The following is a 23761-nucleotide window of genomic DNA, read 5'->3' on the forward strand; positions in this document are numbered from 1 at the left end:
GCAGATTTTGGTTTACAACAATGAATGAATAACGATTTATGTTTATTTGGGAATGAAACCTTGATTGGGAAGAACGAAAAAAGGATGGTCATTGAATCGAACCATGCTGCTAAAAAAATCAACAAATGATGCTGCGCGCTAAACCCGATTCTGGACAGGACAGATAAATGATGACCAAAAAAGGGATACAGATAACATAAACATTTGGCGATTATGTAGCTCTGATCTGCACAGCTTACCAGTTACAACGATGGCAGCGAACACTCATGTCAAAACAATACGTAAAAAGCCGGGGGTTGCTGTATTTCCAAAATGGCTAATCTTTTACACATCACAGTTCAGTTCATCCTTGTTTCACATCCTTGCCAACCTTATCACGTCATTTCCAGTTTACTCCACCTCTTGACATCATCTGCAAAAGAAAACAAGAAGACGGACGATGCAGTGTCTTGCAAACCTAGTTTCATCAGGATTGGACAGACTTTGGATTGCGGTTATGGCAAAAATCGAGTAGTGTCATCAGAAATTAACCTGTGAACAAGTTTAAATTCTTCATGGATCCTCCGCAACTTTATTATCCGTTCTACGTAGAGCAAACCAACTCCCAGTTTCAAACAGATACCATTTAGCGACGTGGGTGGGGATGTCTTATTTTCCTATATTGCCCAGAATAGAGCTAGTCTTCCAACTACGTCGCATCACAGATATGGGCGCGTCCTAATGTGGTACATGCTGCTTCGTTTCAGAAAATATCAGTCTAGCTATTATCACGGCTTGGCAAAAGGCAGGATAAGCAGAAAGGGATGCCAAGTAGAAAAAAAATTTCATGCAAAGGGTTGTTTTCTGTACAGCTTGATTCATTTGATGCGGATTTTATGGTTATGGTACGACTGGCAATATGCATTCGGAGTTGGATACGCTTCTTGTCTTTACCAAAACAAGGCAGTATCCCGCAATCAGACTACTGAAAGTCAATAGAAACCCATGCAACTAGGCTGAAAAAAAAACGATCATACTCTAAGACGGGAAACAGAAAAAGCCAACTAGGGAGAAGAAGGGGTGGTTGGGGGGGAGGGCGGGGGAAGGTGGTGAATTTCTGGACGCTAATCCGATTACAGTAGTGTTTGAACCAAGAAATCCCAAGCTCCACAAACTTCTTTGAAGTCATCACATGTACCACTGAGCGATCACCAATAAAAACCAATGTTCTGTTTTAAATCGAATTGTCTTGGCTTCTTTTCATCGATCTTACCTCTTCTCTTTTATTTTCTTTCCTTCATCTCTTTCTGCCATTTAACCACGAAAACCTGCACAATGAATCCATCCTCAGGTACCCATAAAAGATCACCATTGAATTTTTTTTTTATCAAGTGAATGAAAAAGGCCTCGGCTCATCGACAGATATCTTTTGAAATAAAGATATATCCTCCATGCTCCTCAGGCACCTTTCATTAGAAAGCTGGATTCCCCTGTTTCAAAAACACAAATTGGATCTCACGGATTTCCTGGCCATGACCGACCCCGCCGATTTTGAAAACATCGGTGTCAAAGAACCCCACGTTTGTCGAAGATTATCTCTTTGTGCGCGATCCATGCAAGCCCGTGTCCACCATCATCGCCAATATACCGCCCAAAAATCAAAATCACTGCCACCATCCACCAGCACGTTGAAGTCTTACCACGATCCATTTCCTCCCCATTCTGCTCTTCCCAACACGGAAGTCGTTCGGATAGACGATGAGTTGTTCACGCATGCGGAAGATGAGGATGAAGCTTGTATTCTACGCGCTGTGAATGCGCTGGATTCATACCTATTGTCGCTGCGTCAGACGTCATCATGTGATCCAACGACACCTCTGACTTGTCTGTCACCGCCGTCGTATATTTCGTCCATGTATCAGACATGTGATCGTGTTTCTCTTCCCGATACAATGTCGACGCCGACGCCGTTACTGTCACGATCGCAGCATGTCAAAACACAACGACCCACTTCACTTCCCGCGTATCTGGAATACCCAACATCGGATCCTGGTGATGATATCATATCCCCTCCTGAGTATCCGGAATTAGAAAGATGCAATTCACTCATGCAGACGTGCGAACAAGTCAATAGCGAAGAAAAACTACCGGCCTATGAGTGCACGGTATACAAAATGGGCCATGTCAGTATCAAGCGTGAAATGGATGCACCCGGTGTGCAAAGCCGTTGGCGGTACTGGCGTGGATTGTACGTTGCACTATGGGGCACAGTGCTCCGTATCTACAAAACCGAGCCCAGCGAGGCCCATTGCAAATATCGATATCATCCAAGGATTCCTTTTCTTAGTAAAGTGCGACAAGAAAATGCGCCACTCATGACACTGTCTTTGGCAGGTGCCGACGCAAGAAAAGCTTTGGATTATAACCGAAGACCACACACATTACGTCTGACCACCGCCAACGGACCCCAGCTGTTACTTCACCTCCACTCCTACATTGAAATGATTTCATGGATCGAACATTTGCAAGCAGGTAAACCATTTATTCCACGCGAAAATTTCCAGGGCAGTCGAAAGCTCATAAACCTTTTTTTCTTTGAACAGCCATCAACATTTCTTCCGATTTGGAACATCGGCCCATGCCACGCTTCATGACATTGCTCTTGCCAGGTCATTCGGATCCTTTGGTAGCCCAACAAATGCTCATGTTTGAATACCTCCGTGAACAACGCTTACGCCAACAAGAGGAAACACTCATTTAAACTGTTATACTATGTATTCTTTATTTTTTGTACATAACTATGCCATGCTATTATACCTACTATAAGAACTATCGTTAATGAAGGAAACGCTATTAAATTGTATATTACCTTTTTTTATATATAAACGGATGATCCTTATCCCCATTTGAAGTGTATGAAATTCGTTGTCTGACAAGGCCATCACATGACAGATAAGGGCCGTATCTTCATCATCCTAAAAAAAGCGAGTCGTGCCACTGTGAAACTACGACGCGGAACAATGTCAATGGCGGATTGTTCAACACAAATGACTTTGTATACCAAAAATTCTTTAAAAGGGCACTCAATGGGGTAAGATATGACAGTTTCGCTTACGGTCAAGGCGGGGGGGGGCTCACCAATTGTGGCACATTGATATGGAAACAATGAGAATGAAACTCCAGGTTTGGGCCTTTGGTGTCACCTAAAATTCACATTCGATGATATAGTTGCAATTGCGGGTTATCCATCATTCGATATCCAAGCAATCAACGCCTTGCATAAAAGAAAACATCGTTTCTTACCGTGTATGTGCTTACTTACTGACTAAAGGTTTCTGCACCACAAGTATGAATATCACAAGTTGAAAAGTAAAAGCTCTCATGCGTGCGTGTCTCAATAGCATTACATGACAAGCACGGCAGCGGTCATTTCTACCCTCAGGATTCCCACCATTTTATTGCAAGATACAAAAAATTTGTCGTAATTTAGGCAACCTGGTTCTCGCAAATTCAACGATAAATATCCTGAAAACTACAACAGATAAAAACAGCAGCTTCCCCAATAATTGTACCATGAAATGCGTATATGAACAAGCTACGACCATGACAAAGCAGGGCGTAGCGTCACCCCTTTTGCGTTAAACTGGCATTTTTTACATTAAATTACAAATCATAGCATTCCACACAGAGTAAGGTCCAAGACACCGATGAACTGCTGACAAAAGCCGGGCGAACCCCGAACGTAATACAAAGAATATTATCCATACACCGCTGCCGGACCTTCTCCGCAAGTAAACGGTCCTCTGAGCAGTGGTGCCAAAGATTCTCAAGGACACATTCTCCCAAGCGGATAGTTTTTGGTACAAAATCTTTGCAGCGATTTATTTTCCTAACCGAGTCTAGAACTTCCGGCACCGCAATGGCGCGCATTCACTCGCATATCACATGCTACTGAGCCGTCATTTGATTTGAATTACAGAAACGAGTACTTTGAGAACTTCAATCGCTGTCCTGAAATACAGGCAACCATGCTCTAGCAGTATATACCAGTGAGTCGCAATTAAAAGGACATTCGGAATTCTCTGGCGGTGCACCAATGTGAAACAATTTGCTTCAATGACCGGTAAGAACTCTTTTTCTTTGTCATGTGTCTTTGAGAGAGCATATCCTCTCCAAGAAAAATAAAAGATTTTACAGATAACAACCATCCCATGTCACTTGTGCGTTGCAAAAAGGCGGCGTCTCTAAGACTAAGCTTGTATTTTTCTTCATCTGACAATGCCATTCGACATCATCCGCTGCACTAAAAGGGGACTTGGGAGAATGGAAAATCTGGGAGAATTCCAAAATTGTGTTACTTTTTGTTGTAAAGTGATGAAATTCTTATCATAAAACTATGGGAGCAAGGCTGTTCAGGGCCGGTCCAGTGGCTCAAGGCATCCTGCAAACAATATGATTGGTGAAGTCTCATTTTTGCCTTGCCCAATATGGAAACATGCGAAGGGAAAAAAGCAATAATTTTTGAGAAAAATCATTTTTTTTGGTGAGTTTCTTCTTTTTTTTCCTTTCCCCATTTTTTCAATCATGGCTACTCCAAAGAAAGCTTCTACTTCTTCGACCAAAAAGGTGGATCATCCTACCTACGAGCAAATGATCAAAGGTATGTACGCTCTTGATAAGAGAGTCTGGTTCAATTGGCTCATCACGTTTTTCTCCAGCGGCCATCCTTGCTCTCAAGGAGCGTAAAGGAAGTTCCAGACCGGCTATCAAGAAGTATATTCTGGCAAACTACAAAGTGTCACCTGGTGCCCATTTTGATACGCAGATTTCCGCTGCCATTAAGCGAGGCGCAGCAAAGAACATCTTTGCTTTGCCCAAGGGTAAGCTTCAGGGAAACGAAAAAGGCTGTTCTTTTTTTTTTTTTTTTGCAGGCAGGCAGGCCCGCATGCTCGCTGTTTGTTTCACTCAGTGCCAACTCATGACCAAATTTTTTGCATTAGGTCTTTCGGGTACTGTAAAGTTAATCAAGCCTGAAAAGAAGGCGGTGTCGTCTGAAAAGAAGGACGAAAAGAAGTCGGCGGCCAAGAAAGCTTCACCATCCAAGAAAGCGAGCACTACCACAAAAAAGGCGGCTCCAAAAAAATCTACGTCCACCACAACAGCAAAAAAAGCCGCTGCTCCCAAGAAGACGACGACCAAAAAAACTCCCACGAAAACCAAATCAACTGAAAAGGCAGGCGTGAAAGCTTCCACTGCGACCAAGAAGAAGAAGATCGTGGCGGCTGCAAAGAAGAGATCGACCACCACCAAGAAAGCGGCTGCCAAAGCATAAAAAGAGGGGAAATGGAATGTCTCTTTCTTTTCTTTCATCGTTATCGCCCTCATCTTTGTTTTTACCCTTTCTCCTAAAAAGAGCCCCCTCGTTATTAAAGTGCGACTCCTTTCACTCCTGATAATGTTCTTACGTTGGGTACGTTCTTTATCATGACTCTTTTGTTTTGTTTTTTTTCACCTACTCCGTTCTGTATATGCCCGATTCTCTAACACACGCAATAAAAGAACAAGAAAAAAAAAGAAACCCGTGCCTCACCCCAAAACGCGCTGGTCCTTTCGGAATTTTCAATGGCCGCTTGAAACCACTTGTCATTCCACTCGACTCCGTTCCCATTTTCCTTGCTTCCCCTTTCTTCCTGCCTGTTTGTCTTTTTTTTTTCGTCAATTTCCTTTTCGGTCACGGAAGATGTATGAAGAAGCGCGTCAATTTTTAGACAAGGTGTTGCCTACGGAAGGGCCTTTTGTGACTTTGACTTATGCTCAGAGTTTGGATGGGAAAATCGCACGGAAAGGCGAACAGCTTATTCTCAGCGGAAAAGAAAGTATGGCTATGACCCATCGGCTAAGGATACTTCACGACGGTATCATGGTCGGTATCGGGACCGTCAAAGTTGATGATCCTCAACTCACAGGTAGGCCATAATAAAGAAACTTCTTTTGGAAAATAGAACAAGCACAATTGACAGGCATCGTGATTTTGGAGCGCGACACCTTTCTCCTGAGGAGCTACAGGATGTCAAACAACCGCAGCCGATTATTCTGGATTCCCGCTTAGATTTACCGGCGAGCTGTCGTTTACTGAGAAACTACCAAAACGGTGTCGGTAAACAGCCATGGCTCGTGACCACAGCTCAAGCGCCCACCATTGCCAAGGTGAGTAACTCGCCCACCTGCTCATGTCATTCTGGCATAACAGCGATGGCTCCATGGTGAAACATCACTTAAACATCCCACACCTTGTTAATTTTTTTAGCAAGCACTTGAAGCGGCCGGTGCTCGTATCTTTATTGTGACGGACCCATCGCTGCCATCGGTGTTAACACTTTTGCGACAACACGGGATTGAAAAGCTCATGGTGGAAGGAGGGGCACGTGTTATCCAGTCGTGGTTGAAAAGTTCACTTGTGGACCAGCTCATTGTGACTGTAGCGCCTGTCCTGGTAGGTGACGGCGTGGATGCCACCAGCGGCCGGTCTCTAACCTCACTTTCGGATGTGCAATACCAACAAATTGGCAATGATATGGTCATTGCCGCTAAGCTCCAGTAACTCCGTCCCCTATCCTCGGTGTCCCACACCCAAAATCACGAACTAATGCAGAACCCTCTGGAAAATTACTGTCATCACGCTTATAACAAGCTGAAACCGTATACGATCCTATTATCCAAAAACATGGTGATCATGTTCTTTTTTTCATAAAGTGTATGATGTATTTTTACTGTAAAAAAAAAAAGAGAGGGAGAAATATGTCTGATAAAGGAAGAGTAGAAAGCAAGGGGCACGCTTGGTGATTTAGTTGAAATAAACAGTACAAATGCAGATACTAGAAATCTATAAATTAGGGCTGGACAGTGATTTTATAAGTTTTTCCAATTCGGATTAGTAGGTTACGAAGAGCAATACGGATTTCTGGCAGCAGACTTTCTTGACCAAGAAGTTCTACGGCTGGCAGATAAAATTGCGGTACATGACGCAAAAACTATGAAGGAGAAGAAAATAATAAGCATGTGCGGTCGTCGTATATGGTTGATTGCATCTTACGTCTTCATCTTGTAACTGAGATAAACCGTTCAAAATTGAAACCACCACAGGTGTCCAGGCAGCAATGTTCTTTGGTTTGGTTTCATGATCAAGCCCGGTGTACAAAGTAAAGATCTCATTGCATAACCTGCCAAATTGACCGCATAAGTCAATGCACACTATCGAGAAAAAAACTCCAACACTTACGGTATCAAGATGTTTTCGATATCTTCCCGCTGTTCATCACGATCACTGATGTTTTCCAAATTGGCATACATGCGCATCAATACCGACACGTAACATCCACCACTGCAAGTCTCCTGTTTCAAAAGATTGGGCAACTGCTTCATGAAACCTAACATCACAGAAGCAAGATCATCAGCACTCCCATGGTATTATGTGATGAAAATGATTAACGTCCTACCGAATCGCCAGAGTGCCATACGAAGATCGTTATCAATATTGAATCGTTTTGCAAAATGGAAGGACTGTCCAAGACAGCCCATCAACTTCATCAAATGGGAAGCTGGATAGGCGCAATAGACCGCATCTTCACTGAGCAGATCATTGACGGTCTGGATCAACATGAGTTGCAATACGCACTGAACAATAACGTGTTGGAAGTTTTGTTGACGTTCGCTGTTGATTTCGATTGGTGGCAATCCGGCCGCCCCACCATCACTGGTAACTTCCAAGCCGTTTGAAGCTCCCGGATCAGCTGATAAACCATGGATCAGACGATCAGTTACCCATGCACACACACAGACAGAGGGTACAAGTTGTATCCTTACCTCCAGCGGTGGCCGAGCGCACCTTTTCCACCAAATCTTGGGTATCATCAAACAGACCGTTGGCGGTAGTTTTGTCGAACAAGTCCACAAACAGATCGGTCACACGATCCCAACATTCAATATCGAATTTCTCGACATTGGCTTCAATGTACTGCTGAACGCATTCACACCCAATACGTGCCAAGGGATCATTGTCTAACCCACAGAAATAATAAAGCATCGCATCATTTAGTCACAGTCGAACCATTCAAACATTCCAGTAACAGATACCTTGTGTGATGCATGTACGGAACAGTTCCAATACGTGGGGCATCATGCCTTTCATGTGATCAAAGTAAAACGTGTACAGATCCACCACACTACGAAGCGCTTCAATCATGGTAGTGGACAGCCAGACACTGAGATCTTCGGGGGACATGGTACGTTGATGGGCGGAATTGGCGCGAAGATCATCGAACAGAGGAAACACTATTTGTCGCGAAATGGTCGTCCAAAATTCGGGGCTGTAGGTGGACCCATAGTCTTTTAAGGTCTCAAATAAATATTGCAACGACCTGGCAAAGGATTCGAGGACATCAAGATGTGAGCACCCAGAAAAACATTCGCAAATTTTTGCATTATTACCTCTTGCGCACTTCGACGTCATCACTTTGCATCGTCACTTCCTTCAAACCGTAGAGCACAACAAACCAAAACTTGACTAAGAACTCGTCTCCCGAGGCGCTGGTTTGGGTAGCATTGGACGACTGGGCATGAGCATCGTTGATCTCCATTGTTTTGTTCTTTTCGGAAATGTCGAGCATTTTGGGAATCGTATTCTTGATCATGTCTAGAGCAGGCAAACTGATCCACACCATTATTTCCCGTACCCTTCAAACCATCAAAATAGAACAATAAAAAGTCGTACCTGATCTTTTGAAATTTCTTGTTCTTTGAAAACTCGACGAGACACGACACGTAGTCCGGGAAGGTACCATTAGTGACAATGTCGACGAAGCGTTCATTGGTAGCACTGCGAACAATATCAAAGGTCATATGCACAATGGATTCTGTGATACAGTAAACGTGAGTTGTCTTCCCGTTAACGCTTAAATCACCTGCCGACTTACCAGATGTTTCACGAGCTCCAGTAGCAAACACGGACAGCATTGTTTTCCATCCCGATCGGATATGATGTGCACGAGCAAGAATCATTTGCGATAAACAACGTAAAACCTACAACAAGAGGGCTTTGCGTTACATGCTTATTTGGCAAATGAGAATCCTATACAACGACAGCTTACCATGTCCTTGATAGCCACATCAGGATTGTTGGCCAAAATATCGCGGAATGGCATCAAAAAGTCCTTTTGGAACTTGAAATGAGGCAATTCTTCTTTTTCCAAGAATTGCATGGCTAGCTGTCGCAGCGAATCCAGAGCAAAGAACGCTACATTGAAGTTGGATTGACATCCAACCTAGTGACGACGTTTAGCACAGACACAACGCGGATTCGGCTCCTATGGATACCCACCTTGTTAAAGTAGTCGCCCAGAATACTCCAGATATTGGACCATTCCATACGAATACGGTTCATGTTGTAATATGAAATCTCCACCAGCTTCTGTAAACTGTACATGCGCGGATGCTCCATATGTGCCGACGACACAATTTCCTCCCAGGAAGTATCGCATAAAGCGCGTACGAAATCAACGATCGCTTCCTACAAAATTCCATCCAAACATTGTGTCAGATCCACTTGCACTGATCAAAAACTATCGTTCATGTCAAAACATACTCCATTCAAATTCACCGTAGCTGTAAATAATCTGTCCGCGGCCAGCACCAACGATTGTGAGCTACCTGCTGAAGCGACTTCTTCGGTGAGGGACAACTGGGTGGCACTGCGACCAGCTCGTCGACCTCCAATGTTGGACATGCGGCGAGATCCCTCGGTGGCGGTGGTTTGATGAGTCTGCTGCGGTTGTCGTCGTGGCGACACGTCGGTCACGCCTTGATCGACACCACTCGTTATGAGCTGGAACCGTTCCAGTTGACTCACCGTGGACAAGATCTCTTTCCAACTTCCCTTGAGATAATTACCATCCACCGCGGCAATTTCCAAAAGCGTACGAATAGCCTGCACATTTTTCGGTTTCATTTCGTTGAGGTTGGACAAGAACGTGAATTTGGTCAACGTGGTAACAAACGCATCCCGCTGAAGTTCGACGTCTTCGGATTGGAGGGTACGGAACAAGCAGATCACGCGGATCGCGTACTTGAATCCTTGCAAGCACAGTTGCACGGTTTCAAGGTCGTCGGATTCCTGAAGCGGACCAGAAATACCGGCTAAAAATGCCATCCATGCCACTTCAAACATGGGTCGTACATGCTCCACATGAGACGCACTGTAAAAGGTGATGGTCTCGTTTTCGCCGGCACGGCGTCGACTGGCCAGCATATTTTTGAACATGGCTTCCGTTTTTGATCCCATTTCTTCCGTGGCCGCTTGATAAGCTTCTCGTTTCACATCGCGAGCAATGCCTGCACTGACCAACGCGTTTTGTAAACCTGTAATGCCTAACACGCTCACACCACCGGGAGCGGTGACCAAGGCCGATTCCGCTTCCACTTCATCATTCATCTTGATCTCGTTATTGACAATATCGTTGAAAAGCGTCTCCAGCAATTCCGTGGGAATATCCGCGCCATCATCCAGACCTCGATTGTTTTTGATAAAGTCATTCAACGTCATGCGTCTCTTGACGTGCGGACTATGTTGATCCGTATTCAGCATGATCACAGAGAAGGCCAGCATATAGGCCGTTTCTGAAAACGATAAAAAAGATCAGCATATGATGCAGTTGATGATGAACGGACCAAATTTGATGGCTCATATTTTTCTCGATAACCTACCTGCATTGGCAAACACGCCCGGATTACCGTGGACGTATCGTTCGGCAAATTTCAACATGAAACGATCAATTTTCTGAGCCTCACCCGGTAAACGGAATCCTTGGAGAAAGTGGCGCAAAGCATCGGTAAAGACCATATTGCTGAGATCCATTTCATCGACAAAAGCGTGCATGATGGCAATATTTTGCGGATCTCTATAAGGAGCGGATGAGTATGGGGTGAGGTCACTCAATTCTTTCTTTTTCCCTCCACCTACCCTTCTCCCAGATAATCTCCCAATACCGATTTGTTGATGCCTTCGGTGTTGAAAAGGAATTGAGCGACATTTTGTGGATTGTCGAGTTGAATAAAGCCTCCTCTTTCCAGCATTTGCAAACCCTTTTTAGGTTTCCAGTTAAACTGTTGAATGCCTTTTTGCAACAGCTGTTTTCGGTGCTTGAGATTTTCAAATTGTTCGGGATCGTCCAATCGAGGGGTGGCCGAACCGCTACTGGTCCCGTTGATGGCACCCGACGATGCGGCAGGAGAAAGACGAGGAACGGAAGAATTGCTGTGAGCGGTAAATTTGTCAATGGATCCTCGGTGACGACTGCTGGCATCTTCACTGTCTCGTGGCGTGTTGCCTTCATCCTCGCTTTGCGAATCCGCTGATACGCTGACCGAATCTTTAGTGTACCAAGTGACCAGCGATTGAAGCACGGCGACCAAGGATTCCAAGGATTTGAACTTGATCGCAGACTCGGGCATGTTCATATTCAGTGTATTGTTCTTTTCATTGGATTGCACGTTGGCGGTGGTCAAAGGAGGAGGAATGACCACGGACGAAGCGTGAAGACCGTGTTGCACATTCAATCCGTCCGGCATCGAATGACTTTCGTGATCTTTGGCGCTACCGGGTGCCGTATGAGATGTCGTAATTTTGGAGAGTACATTGACAAGTCTAAATAAAAGGAGGCCATTAATCTTTTTTTTCTGACGAGACCCCTTCCAGATCCTGCCAAAATCTTACCTCTCATAGATATTATCTAGGGCCTGTCGGTCACAATCATAATTTAAGTAGATATCCACGAGCGATTGAGGATCACTGCATATCCGGTACACAATCTTGAGAATGGAGAATTTTTGCTGATACGAAGCGTTGCGCATTTCAAGAATGCGAAGAAAGATTTCCTTGAAAATCACCTCGACCTCTTTCTGCATAATCATTTGAAAGGTTCATCATCAACTATATTAACTCATCATGCTCGGATCACAAATCAATACTTACTTTCAGGAACAAGCGCAACCCTTGGATGACCTTCCACAAGATTTCAAAAGTGATTTCGGAAATCTGCGGTACCATGGAAAAGGCGTTGCGTGCCAGACTGGGACAAAGGTATTGCTTTACTTCTTGTATAAATGGGTTCACACGGTGGTGAACAGCGCCATTTTGTGCGGGAGCAGAGAATACAATGGCTGATGACGTGAAAACATCCATATGCGAGGTAAGGATGGTCAAAATCAAATGCAGTGAAAGCAACTTGGACCGCATGGAATAAGATCGCATATCGTTGCTCCTTTGGATCAAAATATGAGTGGTGGGTGAATGAAATCCACGGATAAACGAAGAAAAACTTACCATTCCGATGCATTGGCTTTCTTGGACAACCGACAAAGAGCTCGAAAAACTAGAATGGCGTCCTTGATATAGTAATCGGCCTCTGTCTCTGCGTCGGTGACCTGCACCCGTTCGTTCTCAAAGGAAGATTGGCTCTCGGAAGGCTCCCTGTAACGCACAACCATGGTTTTTTTTTTTTTTTTTTTTTTTTTTTTTTTTTGCATGAATAACCCCATAAAACAACGCGATGATGATTATTTTTTTTTGTCAGTATACGTACGGTGCATTCACATCCGGAGTGGCGGTGTCGCGGTCTGCATCGGTTGCTGGTGAATGATCGTCGGTGGAAGGTTCGGAGGTTGGATTAACGGGTTGCGTACGGGTGTCTTGCGCTGCAGCCGAGGTTGTTTCTCCAACGGCTTCATCTTGGAACACATTGGCGGTATCGTTCAGGAAATCCTCAGAGTTATTCTTCACTCGGCCGACTGGAAGTCGTTTATCAATTTCGCTGCGTGCTATACTGGCTTCGGTAATCATTTGTTGCTGATAATCATCGGCCTCGACCTCGAGGGCGGAAGGATCGGCTGAATTGCCGGTAGAGCTGGAGTGACCACCATTTTCAGAAGGAGAAGTGACGGCTGTGCTTAAATTGGTGGTGGAGGTGGGTGTTGCAGATAGATTATTCAACGAGGATGAACTTCGTGAAGCGTGGGAGGATTGAAGCGGGTAAATCTTGATTCTGCGAAAGATGTGATCGACCATTTGGGTTAAAGTGACTTGCGCAACGTTCTGATTAGCGGAATTTCGAGACAGTAAGAAAATATTATAGGTGGTCCTGACCGCTTTCAATAGGGACGACTGATGCAACGGGTTGCTAGATGAATACACCGCATCCAACAGTGCCTAATACAGTCGCTAACAGTGAATAGCATGTCGCTTGACGATTTATTAACTTTTGATTGGCTTTTACCTTGATAATCTGCAATTGGACCTTTTCGTCGGTTTCTTCACCGATGAAGCAATCACAGATACTGTCAACGACTTTTTCCATGACTTGAATCTGGGCCACCTCGTTTTCCATGTCACCGAGGTAATTATAGGTAATAAATTTACCAAGACAATCGAGTGAAATGGTCATGAGTGGTGCTGAATGAGTTTCAATGGCCAATTGTAAAGCGGTCAGAATAACCGTGGATCTACAGCATCAAAGAGCATCAGTGAGTTGGGTGGTTCCTGAACAAAAAGAAAATTAGACCAAGAATTCCACTGGGCAACGTACCGGGTTTGTCCTGCCGGAGGTGCTTCATCGTTTTTCAGCATAGCTAAGCAACGGCTGGTTAAGTGCTTCATGTTGTAGAAAAAGAAAAGCGAACGTATGATGAACGGGTGACAAGGCACTTACTTTGAGCATTCTGAACTGCTTCTTTCAAGTTTTTGTTTTTCCTTGCTTCCTTTGCATTGGCAATCTTTTCAAGAGCATTAATAACGAAAACAGCACTTGATGTGACGGAAGAGGAAGAGACGCTTTGTATCGAGTTGCGCGCAGGAGAAGACGACGACGAAACCGTGGTGGGAGGAGTCGCCATACTGATATCTGTTTCCTTCCTCAGTTATTGACCCAGATTAATACAATGAAAGGTTCACCAGCACTCAACAGCGAAAGGGAAAAAGAAAAGAAAAAGGAAACCGATATGAAAAAAAAAAGAGTTGGGCGGGGTTACAGTGTCTGTGTATCGGTGGGTGGAGCCAAAGACAAAAACGGTGATAACTCAGAGCGTGTTCCGCTTGGATAGCTATAAAGCAGTCCGAAAATTGAAGCGACTCTGAACTTTCCCAAATAGTGCATTTTTCCTTTTTATCACCGTGACAAGATAAGAGGGTGACCGAAGCGGGTCGCATTGATGGGCCCTGGAGATCATCAAGAATAAACTTGGATCTGCTCGGTTGATAACAATGAAAACCATTAGGGAGCTGGATAACATGCATCATCATGAAACAACAGAAACTTGCAGCAACTAGGCCCTGATTTTTGGCAGTGGGCTCTCTTGCGAAGATCCTGCCTCCAAAAAAACCGCTCAATAAATGACGTGAAGGAAAATGTGACGTCAAATTTTTTTCAGTTCGGGACTCGTTCCCCAAAACCCGTTTCTATCGGTGTGGTCTTTTTTTTCTTCTCATAAGTTTTTTCGGTTGTAGTCTGACAAGTCTGTCACTTTTAATACCATGGCACAAGCATCCAACGAAACGTGCAAATCTCTATACGTTGGCAATCTCGATCCTCGAGTCACCGATGAAATGCTTTCACAGATTTTCTCCGTGGTCGCTCCCGTTGATAATGTGAAAATCATTCAAGATCGCAACGTAAGTATCCGTTCATCTATCAGCTGTCACACTGGCCAGTGCAGGATCCATTCAATGAACAAGGAGCACAAGTGAAAAGGGAAATATGGTGTCCAGATACAGGACAAAACGTCGGGCTTTGGGCCTCGGGAAAGAAAATAAGGTCATACCGTTCATCGAAAACTGCCAACGTAGTGATGTTGTTCTCTGTCTTGTTGAGGACGCGATCCTGTCTTTTTGATACTCGAGACGTTGAACACCAATAGACCACCTGTGATTGTCGACAGAGCTTCCGTGACAAAGTTACGAGAAAAAAAAAGGAACAACAACCAAAAAAAAAAAAAAAAAAAAAAAAAAAAGAGCTATATCAGAAACGGTTGGATGACAAAGGAGAAAAGAGGGCATGAAAATCAAAAGAGAAAAGCGAGACGCCTCTAAGAAAAAAGAATGGATCCTCTTCTCTGGTGAAGCATTGCAATCTTTTCAAGAGGAAATACTAATGTGCCTTTGGATTCTTTTCTTTTGTGTGTATGTGTCTAGTTCACGCACGGAGGGCTCAACTATGGGTTTGTGGAGTTCAGCGAACATCAAGCGGCTGATCAGGCATTGCAATCCATGACGGGACGAACGGTGTTTGGTCAAGAAATCCGTGTGAACTGGGCTACCCAAGGGTCCAATCAGAAAGAAGATACAAGTAATCATTTTCACATTTTTGTTGGAGATCTTAGTGCGGAAGTCAATGATGAAGTGTTAAGTAAGGCTTTTCGACCTTTCAAGACAATGTCGTACGTGTTGTTTGCTGTGAAGTTTGGCTTGGGTCATCACTTTGGATGAAGCTTATTCAATGACCTTATGTTTTCAATTTCTTAGAGAGGCGCGAGTGATGTGGGATCAGACGACAGGAAAATCGAGAGGCTTTGGCTTTGTCGCTTTTCGTGATAAAACCGATGCGGAGCAAGCCATTGCCACCATGAACGGTGAATGGCTGGGATCTCGAGCTATTCGCTGCAATTGGGCAAACCAAAAGAATAACACCAGTAATAACACCCAACGTAAGTATATCTGTTTGCCAACACAACCTGGATGGCGCAAAGTCTGACGTGACGTCTCTATTTTAGAAGGCTATCCATCTGTAATAGCACCGAATATGACCTATGAACAAATCTTTGCCCAAACCCCTCCCTATCAGACTACTGTTTACATTGGTAACTTACCTCACGGCATCACACGTAAGATCGTTTCGTAGGGCACAGCCATGGCAGAACGGCTATCGATGACAATGATGATTGACGGATATTTTGGTTTACGAAAACAGAACAAGATATTGCTCCCTACTTCCAGCAATACGGTTATGTCACCGATATTCGCTTACAGACCGACCGCGGATTCGCTTTTGTAAAGTAAGCATAACTTGAGATAAAATCACTGGATGGATGAACCTCCATACTGACGTGCGATGGGTAACCCGTTATTTGATGACCGGGACAGAATGGATACACATGCAAACGCGTCAGCGGCGATTTTTGCACTTCAAGGATTTCAAATTGGCGGTCGGCCTGCTAAACTGTCATGGGGAAAAGATCGCATGGCTAACAACAACAATACCCCATACGGAGGAGACCCTTACGCATCGTACAACTATGCTGCCGGACCTTATGCTCAACAAAACTGGGTTCAGCCTACCACAGCGTACGATCCACAAACGATGAGAGCGCCCGCTCCCGGGGCCGGTACAGGTCATGAAGGGTGGGAACAATATTATCAGCATCAACAATATTACAACGCCGGACAAAACATGAACTTATAAAAATCATCTTTGCCGATAAACAAAATAAACCTCATCAAAAAAGAAATTGGCGCCTCCTTCTCCAACATCTGCGGAAAGAAAAGCAAACGACAAAATGTCGCGTGATCGTACTGGCATATGGTCTGTTCCAAGTACAATTGTGTCGGCATGGCGTATTTCATAAAAAGTTGTTCATGACTCTAAAAAATGCGGCAGGCTGCATGAAACTGAGAACACATTCAACGGAGTTTCAATCCAACTTCCCGATCGGATCGCGCGGCTTCCAAGTCATTAATAAGCATCCATCCACAGATGATGCAACTGATGCGGCTGATAAACCAAGTGAGAGCAATGTAAAAAAAAAAAAAAAAAAAAAAAAAAAATCTTTTCGTTTCGAGTAAAATAGTAAACATTAAAAACTTTATGTAAGAAATTGGAGTCCATGTGGACCGAGACAAATAGATTATGATTAAGAACATCGCCTTTTCAGAGCAAAGAAAAATTAAGAAAGTAATGTTCGTACAGATATCCATGAAAATATAGCATGGAAGTAACTTAACATAGGCTTAACGGTCTACCATCCGTGGCTAAAGGCAAGACCACCAATAGCAAGGGTAATACCGTAGAACACCAGGTTGAAGAAGAGACGAACGAAATGATGATCGACACCAATTTCAGTAAAGGCATGGATAACGGTGAAACCAAAGTAAATCCAAGTCAGAATAAGCACAGCACGCGTCGAACCAGCACCCAATGTGTTGAGCACGAGAACAGACAACAGAAGCAGAGTATTCTCGAAAAGCACCCGATGTGCATTAGCAAGTCGGTCCTAGAAAGATAGACAAACAAATATGTCAGACAACTCGATGCAGACGCACGCACAATGAGGCACACAGGTCCAATTGTTAGTTTCCTTACCCCAATTTTGTGATGTTTTGATTCCTTGGCTTTACTTTCACCGGCTTCGGCGTCTTCAGCTGCCGCGGTGCCTTTGTCCTTGCAGCACGATAAAGCGTGGCGTAAGAAGTAGACCAGGCCCCAAAGAACCCACAGAGTGAAGAAGGCAATCCAGGTAAGACGAACGTGAGATTCACGAACAAACGAGTTCACGGTATAACCATTCTTGGATTGAATGTCCATGATCAGTGAATAGCAGATTACAAGTGGTTAGAGTGTGGGTTGACAGAGAAATAGACTATGAAGGTGGTAAATGATGGAGAGAAAAAAAATCAAGGTCGAATCATACGCCTATATATATATGTGAAACTTGTTGTGGCATTACGTGCTAGTGATCGAGAAGGATTTACTTTGATGTCAGCAGATGTCATTTGCAGGTTTCTAAATGACTGCTGCTTGTATTAGTAAAAGACTGTCAAAACAAAGAGAAAAGAAGAAGGAAAAAAAAAGGTGCCACAACGTGATCACAAAGGTAAAATTTGTGATCATTCTTGCCAACTCTATGTGCATGTTTTGAGTAACCATGACATCTTGAAATCATGCGTCGCAGTAGTGCTCTCCATGGTAAATGCAGTCTCATCGTCACTTTATAAACCGTCCAGTGCCAGTTACAAATACCTCTGCATGCACTTTGAAATCGCTTCTGATAAATGGGTTTTGCATTCTGCTTGTTTGTTACTATCTACTATAGTCATCTCTCGCTTACAAAAAGGCCACTCCTTTTTTTGGTAGTTTTTGGTTAATGAGCGTCATATAGCTTCCATTCGTTTCTGTGAACCCACATCATATGCCATTGTCTGAATGAAAATGTGCAACCGTAACTTTTTTCTTTGCTTTTTTTTCGGGTTGTGATGGCGAATTGTGTACTACGTACACTTAACAGATGTCCGATCACCAAAGTTTCTTCTTGCATAAACCGGAAGAAATAAACAAGGCAACCAATACCGAGAACAAGTAAAAACAACAATGCTACGGTACATAGGCTTGAATTTTTTTTTTTTTTTTCGTTACTAAAAAAAACAGGCGGTCCATAAACATACACAAATCTTGAATGGTTCCAGATGACCCAGCGTATTTGTGGCTGCAATAGAATGACTTTATTTTCCTGGGAATGTTTTATCCATGTTCCAACCGTGTAAGGAATAAACGATTTTGGGGGGCCACCCCATAGAGGATGTCGTGACGCATACCTATCGCGTTTTGCATTCGTTGTTACCAACAAAGGTAGACCCACAGCGATTAGTTTCATGTTAATGTACAGTCTTATCGCTAGGAAACCGGGACTTCAAGTAAACTAGTTTTTATATGGGCCGCCGACATCGCTGCTGTCTATGAATGAGTGATGGCAGCTTGCAGTACCCATCTTCTTGTCGACGGTGGATCGGATAAATGCATTGAACCGAGTTTCACAGCCATCCGCAGTCAGCCAGTCAGCAAACAACAACAGCACCTACAAGATTCAACTAATGAGGCTGTGATAAAGTGGCAACCGTTCACGGTCACTTTGTCCCACTCAACCAGTAGCACTTTGTTTGTCTCTTTTTCAAAGAGTCGGGAAACCATCTTGGTCCTCGCTTCATTATTTTTCCATTCAGCCAGAAGACTTCAGCCCTTGATTCTGTCTGATTTGCCATGGTTATCTCCTGTTTGATCTTATTCTTTCATTTTCGACGAAATATACATAACCGATTCCCATTTTTACAATGATCATTTTCTCTTTGAAGGTTTTACTGCTTGTAAATTGATTCATTCATCACCAATGAGCCTATTTCTCGGGCATTCAATAATAAGATGATATGAAAAACAGAGGAGATCAATATCGCGGCCTATGGGAGGCTTGGATGTGTACCTTGAGATTCACAGTGTTTGCTTTTGACACACATTCAATGAAATTTTCTTTATCCCTGAAGAGTCCCTATTTTATAGCGATAGTGAGGGACGCAATTCGTTGAGGACAAGCGGAATTCGAAAAAAAACCAGCGATGGTTTCAGTGACCATGAAGCCACTGAGCCAACGTGTGAGTTTGTCTCTGATTTTTTTTTTATTTTTTCCAAGAATTTCAGTGTGCCCCTTATCTCTTTACAATATCTTGGCACCTGGAATCCTCCCATGGCACCTGCAATGAGTGTAGACCAAAAGGAAAATATCTCACTGTGGGATTTGGACGCTGCGGAAGAGTCGAGAAAACGGTCAAGAGACAACGACGAAGCATCGTTTGACGGTGATCACGATATCACAGCTCAGCAGGGAGCAGCCGGTCGCACCACCACAGACAACTACGACGACGACGATGACATTGGCGATGACTATGTATGCGATTTGACGCAACCAGTTGCAGCAGGCGAAAGTTCTGCAGCTGGAGAAGGTCCATCCAACAACGATCACGAAGCCGATTTACGTGCCTTTTTTGCTGAAGCAGGGCTTTCAGAAGAAACACTAGCTTCACTGGGTATCAATCGCGACGAATTACTAGCACAAAAGGACATTGTTGAAGAATTGGAACGCTCCACCAAGCGTGATTTGGAATTAGCTCAACAAATACAGGCCCAGTTTGACCAGGAAGCTCGGCTGTCAAGTAACGGACCCAGCTTGAGCACTAACCCCAGTATCAACAACGCCCTCTCTGCTCCATCCACTCTCAACAATGCCATGCCCGCCTCATATCCAGTCACACAACCTACACTCGTCCGTGCAAACAACCAGCACTTCCCCAAACGCCCTCGTTTGCAGGAGATTCGACCTGCCGCAGCTTCTTCCAGCGCCAGCGCCAGTTCCAGCTCCGGCATCGGCTTCTCTATACCGACGGCATCATCGTCCAATGCGGCATCTTTGCCCAACAGAAATCGCGGCAAACAGCCAGCGGTCCTCGTCGACTCTGACTCTGATCTTATTGACTTGACGGAAGAAGACGCCTTGTTTGAAAGAGGTTCTTCTTATGAACCCATTGATTTGGACGGCTTACCAGCGTCTTTCCGACCCCAACTTTCCTTCAATTCTGCATTGAACCGAATCACGCTGGTGGATGACAGTCTCGATGAGGAGGAAGAGGATGCGAATATGCTGAGCGAAGAAGAAATGCCAGGATTTTTCGCCTCCTTCCTCGGTGATATTCACTTACAACAACAGCACAACGAACGCATGCGCATGTACGAACGGTATGGCGTTCCTGCAGTGAACCGCTACAAGGGATTTCCAATGCCAGACTATGAACGTCCTCTGGATCCTGGTCAATCGGAAGCCGAGCTGCGCGCATTGTTAGCCAATGTTTGCGATGATGAACAAGTGCTTGCAGAGGCGAAACAACCCGTCTCAGAAGGCCTTACCACTCTGTTGATGGAGCACCAAGTGATTGGTGTCAATTGGATGAAACGACAAGAAGCTTCATCCAACAAAGGCGGCATCTTGTCAGATGACATGGGTCTAGGCAAGGTAGGTTAAAAAAAATGGGGCTATCTTGCCGTGGTTAACTGATGGCCTCTCTTGACGATTAGACTTTGCAAGCGATTGCGCTCATCAAAGAACGACCTTGTGATCCGGCGACACTCACCGAAGCCTCGTCGAGTGGTGAAAAAACAAAAACGAAAGGCACGCTGGTCATTTGTCCTGTATCCCTAATCTCACAATGGCAGCGCGAAATCTATACAAAGACAAATCCACCCTTATCCGTTCTCGTTTATCACGGAACTAGCCGTCCCTCGGATCCACGCAAGTTACTTGCCTATGATGGTAAGTTTTGACCATTCTTATGGGTGTGGTGCATAGGTTCAGAATTTGGATTGACTGACACTCGGCTCTCTTAGTGGTCATCTCGTCCTATCATGTATTAATACAGGACTATGGCAAGAATGACACATATACTGGTCCTCTCGCTAAATTAAAATGGCATCGGTAAGTTTGAATTATTTTCACGCTAAAAGCTCTGCTGCTCATATATTGTCTCCAGAGTCATTTTGGATGAAGCTCACGTCATCAAGAACAAAGCCACTAGTATGGCCCGATCATGGTAAGTCCATCAAAAATGGATAGCGGTCAATCGATCGGAGCAGTGGTGGATACTGATGCATTGATTTTTTTTAGTTGTCTTGTTGATGCGCAATATCGATGGTGTCTGACCGCAACACCTATCCAGAATAAGATTGAAGAATTGTAAGTGTCATGACGATATACGAGTCAATTCAGGGACATGTCAAGTCTTATATTATGTTGCGCATTTTCACTAGATTTTCGTTGATCAAGTTCTTGCGTATCAGGCCCTATTGCGAATGGGATGAATTCCGTGAAGAAATCAGCAAGCCTATGAGGCAAGGTCTACATAAGAGAGTAAGTCAAACGGTGCCGCAGCTGGTGCATTAACATACAGTACTGACTTGCCCTACTTTTTATTTTATTTTGGCAGGCTCTTAAAAAGGTGCAAATTCTGCTCAAAGGTAATCATCAGAGATATGGTTTCCAAGATGATTCCAGTGTGACTCACTTGTTTTTTTCTCATTTAGCTATCTCTCTTCGACGATCCAAGCAAGCAAAGATCAATGGCAAGCCTATCTTGCAACTCCCCGAACGAACGGTGCACTTTACTCACATTGACTTTTCGCCCGACGAGCGCCAATTCTACGAATATATCAACAGCAAAGCCCAAGCTCGATTCAACAAGTACTTGGAAGCGGGTACCGTCATGAAGAATTATTCTTCGGTAAGGATAAAAAGGCGCAAATTTCCTGTAGCAAGTCAACTTATTATTGGAGTTCATTCTAGGTACTGGTTCTTTTACTTCGTCTGCGTCAAGCGTGTCTGCATCCTTCTCTCACATTGAAGGAGAACCCGGACGAGGAAGAAGAGTCGGAATGCAAAAAAGAAAAGATTGCCAGAACCATGACATCCACCGTAGTGAACCGTCTCTTGCATGAAAATACGAACTTTAGCGACATTGAAGTAAGTTCTCTACTATTTATATTACCATACTTCTTTGTATTGATCAATTTTCCATTTTCTTCTGTTAGTGTCCTATTTGTATGGATATGGCGGACCAAGCTCAAATCATAGCAGGATGTGGCCATATTCTGTGCCGTGAATGTTTATTCAGTAAGTACTCGAGGGAAAAAAATAGATTTTCAGTGGAACTAGATGCATTAACGGTCGATTCAGATTATATCAATACGGCGGATGGGCTTGTGAAACGCTGTCCACAATGTCGTGGTCCTTTGGATCGGGAATGTGTGACCTCGCTGGAAGCTTTTCTCAAGGTGCATGCGCGCGATTTATATAACACTTTTGTCAAGGATAATTCAGTGACAGAAGAAACTGCGGCGGCTATTAGTCGTGCCAAAGAGTTCCTGTCGAGTGCCAAGATCGATAAGCTTCTGGAGATTCTCCAAGAAACGCATGAGACTACGGGTGGCCAAGATAAAACCATTGTGTTCTCTCAGTTCATGGGGATGCTGGATATCGTCGAGACTGCGCTGAAGCAAAAAGGTTACAAAACTGTTCGTTACGACGGCTCCATGAACGTCAAGCAGCGAGATGCAGCATTGGCCTGCTTCTTTGCAAACCCGGAAGTGACGGTGCTTTTGGTGTCGACCAAATGTGGCTCGTTGGGATTGAATTTGACGGTGGCCAACCGAGTGGTGATGATGGATATCTGGTGGAATCCGGCGTTGGAAAATCAAGCCATCGATCGTGTGCATCGTATTGGACAGACCAAACCGGTAGAAGTGCATCGTATCTTTATCACTGATACTGTCGAAGATCGCATCCTTGAACTCCAAAAGAAGAAGCAGGCGTTGTGCGACGGTGCACTGGGCGAAGGCACCGGTCGGCCGTTGGGTCGCTTGGGTCTCAACGAAATGTTGTACCTGTTCCGTGGTGGCACTCTTCGTGGTGATGATGATGATGATTAAGTTTTTTCTTCCTTGGACTTTATTATTTACATTGCTTCCCCTATTTCACCGCTTATCTCACTATCTCCAAAATATTTCTTCCACGGCCCTTCCTTTCCATCCTTTCCCTCCTTTTTTCACTTTCGTCGTGTGTTTTATACTTTACATTTCATCTTTCATCCTTGACAAATCATTTCATTGAAAAATATGTGCTCTTTTATTGAATCGATTCCCTTATCTCTTTATAAAGCTGTTTACCCTGATAAAAAGCAAGACAGCCATCAATGGAAAAAATAAACATGTATAAATTTCGTATCATTTTATTTAAACCTCTGGAGAGTAAGATGGTAGAACTTTGACTGCAATCCTTATTATCGCTTCAGCCTGATACTTCTGGCAATGCAGTATACTGTAAACTTAGAATTTCCGTTTGGATTGGGAGGTATCATCAATGTAACGCCTGTGGCTTG

General features: G+C 44.1%; 8 protein-coding genes across 8 annotated transcripts; 5 read left to right on the forward strand and 3 right to left on the reverse strand.

Annotated features, from left to right (window-relative positions):
* Positions 1-1243: 1243 nt before the first annotated feature.
* On the forward strand, positions 1244-2880 carry BYT42DRAFT_565691 (uncharacterized protein). Its single transcript, XM_051567888.1, has 2 exons — positions 1244-2511; positions 2583-2880. The coding sequence occupies exons 1-2, from the start codon at positions 1431-1433 to the stop codon at positions 2738-2740; spliced, it is 1239 nt and encodes a 412-aa protein (XP_051424495.1). The 5' UTR covers positions 1244-1430; the 3' UTR covers positions 2741-2880.
* Positions 2881-4563: 1683 nt separating this feature from the next.
* On the forward strand, positions 4564-5311 carry BYT42DRAFT_545143 (linker histone H1 and H5 family-domain-containing protein; the record flags this gene model as incomplete). The annotated part of the gene is made up of 3 exons (XM_051565797.1): positions 4564-4639; positions 4698-4859; positions 4980-5311. 3 exons carry the CDS (start codon positions 4564-4566, stop codon positions 5309-5311), a joined length of 570 nt encoding a protein of 189 aa, XP_051424496.1.
* A 408-nt stretch (positions 5312-5719) lies between these two features.
* BYT42DRAFT_494757 (dihydrofolate reductase-like domain-containing protein) lies at positions 5720-6580 on the forward strand (the record flags this gene model as incomplete). The annotated part of the gene is made up of 3 exons (XM_051564318.1): positions 5720-5945; positions 6017-6211; positions 6291-6580. 3 exons carry the CDS (start codon positions 5720-5722, stop codon positions 6578-6580), a joined length of 711 nt encoding a protein of 236 aa, XP_051424497.1.
* A 289-nt stretch (positions 6581-6869) lies between these two features.
* Positions 6870-13920, reverse strand: BYT42DRAFT_613016 (uncharacterized protein; the record flags this gene model as incomplete). Its single annotated transcript, XM_051571692.1, has 21 exons — positions 6870-7010; positions 7073-7199; positions 7259-7406; positions 7476-7769; positions 7843-8037; positions 8113-8396; positions 8467-8685; positions 8750-8891; positions 8952-9057; positions 9126-9299; positions 9356-9544; positions 9620-10650; positions 10738-10931; positions 10994-11677; positions 11747-11931; positions 12005-12293; positions 12356-12502; positions 12615-13237; positions 13305-13530; positions 13614-13656; positions 13737-13920. The coding sequence occupies 21 exons, from the start codon at positions 13918-13920 to the stop codon at positions 6870-6872; spliced, it is 5625 nt and encodes a 1874-aa protein (XP_051424498.1).
* Positions 13921-14444: 524 nt separating this feature from the next.
* BYT42DRAFT_565707 (uncharacterized protein) lies at positions 14445-16809 on the forward strand. Its single transcript, XM_051567889.1, has 7 exons — positions 14445-14695; positions 15215-15459; positions 15545-15726; positions 15793-15903; positions 15990-16074; positions 16163-16601; positions 16677-16809. The coding sequence occupies exons 1-6, from the start codon at positions 14558-14560 to the stop codon at positions 16479-16481; spliced, it is 1080 nt and encodes a 359-aa protein (XP_051424499.1). The 5' UTR covers positions 14445-14557; the 3' UTR covers positions 16482-16601; positions 16677-16809.
* A 41-nt stretch (positions 16810-16850) lies between these two features.
* BYT42DRAFT_565711 (uncharacterized protein) lies at positions 16851-17669 on the reverse strand. The gene is made up of 2 exons (XM_051567890.1): positions 17379-17669; positions 16851-17289 (listed from the first exon to the last, which is right to left on the reverse strand). Exons 1-2 carry the CDS (start codon positions 17598-17600, stop codon positions 17035-17037), a joined length of 477 nt encoding a protein of 158 aa, XP_051424500.1. The 5' UTR covers positions 17601-17669; the 3' UTR covers positions 16851-17034.
* Positions 17460-19054, reverse strand: BYT42DRAFT_298007 (uncharacterized protein). Its single transcript, XM_051562897.1, has 4 exons — positions 18200-19054; positions 18124-18136; positions 17743-17806; positions 17460-17655 (listed from the first exon to the last, which is right to left on the reverse strand). Exons 1-4 carry the CDS (start codon positions 18664-18666, stop codon positions 17618-17620), a joined length of 582 nt encoding a protein of 193 aa, XP_051424501.1. The 5' UTR covers positions 18667-19054; the 3' UTR covers positions 17460-17617.
* A 1559-nt stretch (positions 19055-20613) lies between these two features.
* Positions 20614-23312, forward strand: BYT42DRAFT_494104 (SNF2 family N-terminal domain-containing protein; the record flags this gene model as incomplete). Its single annotated transcript, XM_051564273.1, has 11 exons — positions 20614-20847; positions 20910-21144; positions 21219-21306; positions 21362-21421; positions 21496-21564; positions 21639-21738; positions 21815-21845; positions 21912-22108; positions 22171-22347; positions 22416-22497; positions 22561-23312. 11 exons carry the CDS (start codon positions 20614-20616, stop codon positions 23310-23312), a joined length of 2025 nt encoding a protein of 674 aa, XP_051424502.1.
* Positions 23313-23761: the final 449 nt, after the last annotated feature.

This window comes from Radiomyces spectabilis (genome assembly GCF_025331425.1).
Source record: "Radiomyces spectabilis strain NRRL 2753 chromosome Unknown BYT42scaffold_5, whole genome shotgun sequence".
Classification (NCBI taxonomy): Eukaryota; Fungi; Mucoromycota; class Mucoromycetes; order Mucorales; family Radiomycetaceae; genus Radiomyces; species Radiomyces spectabilis.